Raw genomic sequence first — 1,490 nt, 5'->3', positions numbered from 1 at the left:
AGTGGAAAACACTAATGATGTGGGCTTTCTGTTGATGCAGACATTTCCTCACCCTTTTAGGAAAAAAAAATGTTCTCTTACACAGTATTCTGTTCTGATGGAAATATTTAGTTTAAAGGCCACCTCTTCCATGTAGAATTCCCTGATTTCACTTCCTTCTGTTATTCACTTCCCTGGCAGCAGAGCATGAAGGCTAAAAGGGCTGACGCTGGATCTAGAATGCCTGGTTTCAAATCTCAGCTATGCTATTTACTAGCCGTGTGACCCTGGGTAAGTTGCTTAACCTCTTTGTGCCTCTGTATTATCATTGATATTGCTGTTCTAGTTTTAGTTTTGTTTCAGAAGTAGAAATTGCAGGAAAGTAAAATTTGTATTATTCAAGCTTTTCTTTCCATATATTTGAGATATTATATCATGCATAATATGCTTTCATTTACTTAAAGCCTTTGTTTTTAAACTTAAAGATTAAAAAGGAAGTTATCTGGGCTCCAGAAGGTCATAACACCTTACAGACCACGACAGCTTTTTTCTCGTCCTGAAGATAATCCTAAAAGCTCATAAAATGTGTGATGCTTTTGTGGGTACCTGGAAACTTAGCTCCAGTGAAAACTTTGATGATTACATAAAAGAAGTGGGAGTGGGCTTCGCCACCAGGAAAGTGGCTGGCATGGCCAAACCCAGCATGATCATCAGTGTAAACAGGGATGTGATCACCATTAAATCGGAAAGCACCTTTAAAAATACCGAGATTTCCTTCAAACTGGGCCAGGAATTTGATGAAGTTACTGCGGATGACAGAAAACTCAAGAGCATCATAACCTTAGATGGAAGTGTCCTGGTACAGGTGCAGAAGTGGGACGGAAAATCAACTACCATAAAGAGAAAACAAGTGGATGATAAACTGGTGGTGGAATGTATCATGAAAGGCGTCACTTCTACCAGAATTTATGAGAGAGCATAATCCAAGGGACATCAAGCTGAAGTTTGCATTGAACTCTACAACATTCTGTTGGATGTATTGTCCAAACATGTATTGTTATTTTCTACTAATTGGCAAGCAACCAATTTCCCCCAAATGATCTTATTCAACGTGGATATGTTTGTTAAATAAAACCTTTTAGATATAGAAGGTGATGTAATAATTCATTCATTGTGCTGGATCATTTCTTACTCATAATTTTTTTTTAATTTTTATTTATTTATGATAGTCACAGAGAGAGAGAGAGAGGCAGAGACACAGGCAGAGGGAGAAGCAGGCTCCATGCACCGGGAGCCCGACGTGGGATTCGATCCCGGGTCTCCAGGATCGCGCCCTGGGCCAAAGGCAGGTGCCAAACCGCTGCGCCACCCAGGGATCCCTCTTACTCATAATTCAATGAAGGAAATAGAGAATTATATTTTTGCTTTGTTCCTCATGGAAGTAATATGATTTTTCATGGTAATCCAAGATAAAAAAATAAATATTCATGAATTTTTAATTGTTTTAGGTA

The 1,490-nt window shown here is 38.7% G+C and overlaps 1 protein-coding gene across 1 annotated transcript; it reads left to right on the top strand.

The window, feature by feature from the left end:
- The first annotated feature begins 488 nt into the window (after nucleotides 1-488).
- LOC112665668 (fatty acid-binding protein, adipocyte-like) lies at nucleotides 489-1,129 on the top strand. Its single transcript, XM_025455662.3, has one exon. The coding sequence runs from the start codon at nucleotides 563-565 to the stop codon at nucleotides 959-961; it is 399 nt and encodes a 132-aa protein (XP_025311447.3). The 5' UTR covers nucleotides 489-562; the 3' UTR covers nucleotides 962-1,129.
- The last annotated feature ends 361 nt before the right edge of the window (nucleotides 1,130-1,490 follow it).

The sequence above is a fragment of the Canis lupus genome, chromosome 27 (genome assembly GCF_003254725.2).
Source record: "Canis lupus dingo isolate Sandy chromosome 27, ASM325472v2, whole genome shotgun sequence".
In the NCBI taxonomy this organism is placed as follows: domain Eukaryota; kingdom Metazoa; phylum Chordata; class Mammalia; order Carnivora; family Canidae; genus Canis; species Canis lupus.
This window is presented reverse-complemented; position numbering and strand designations above follow the sequence as displayed.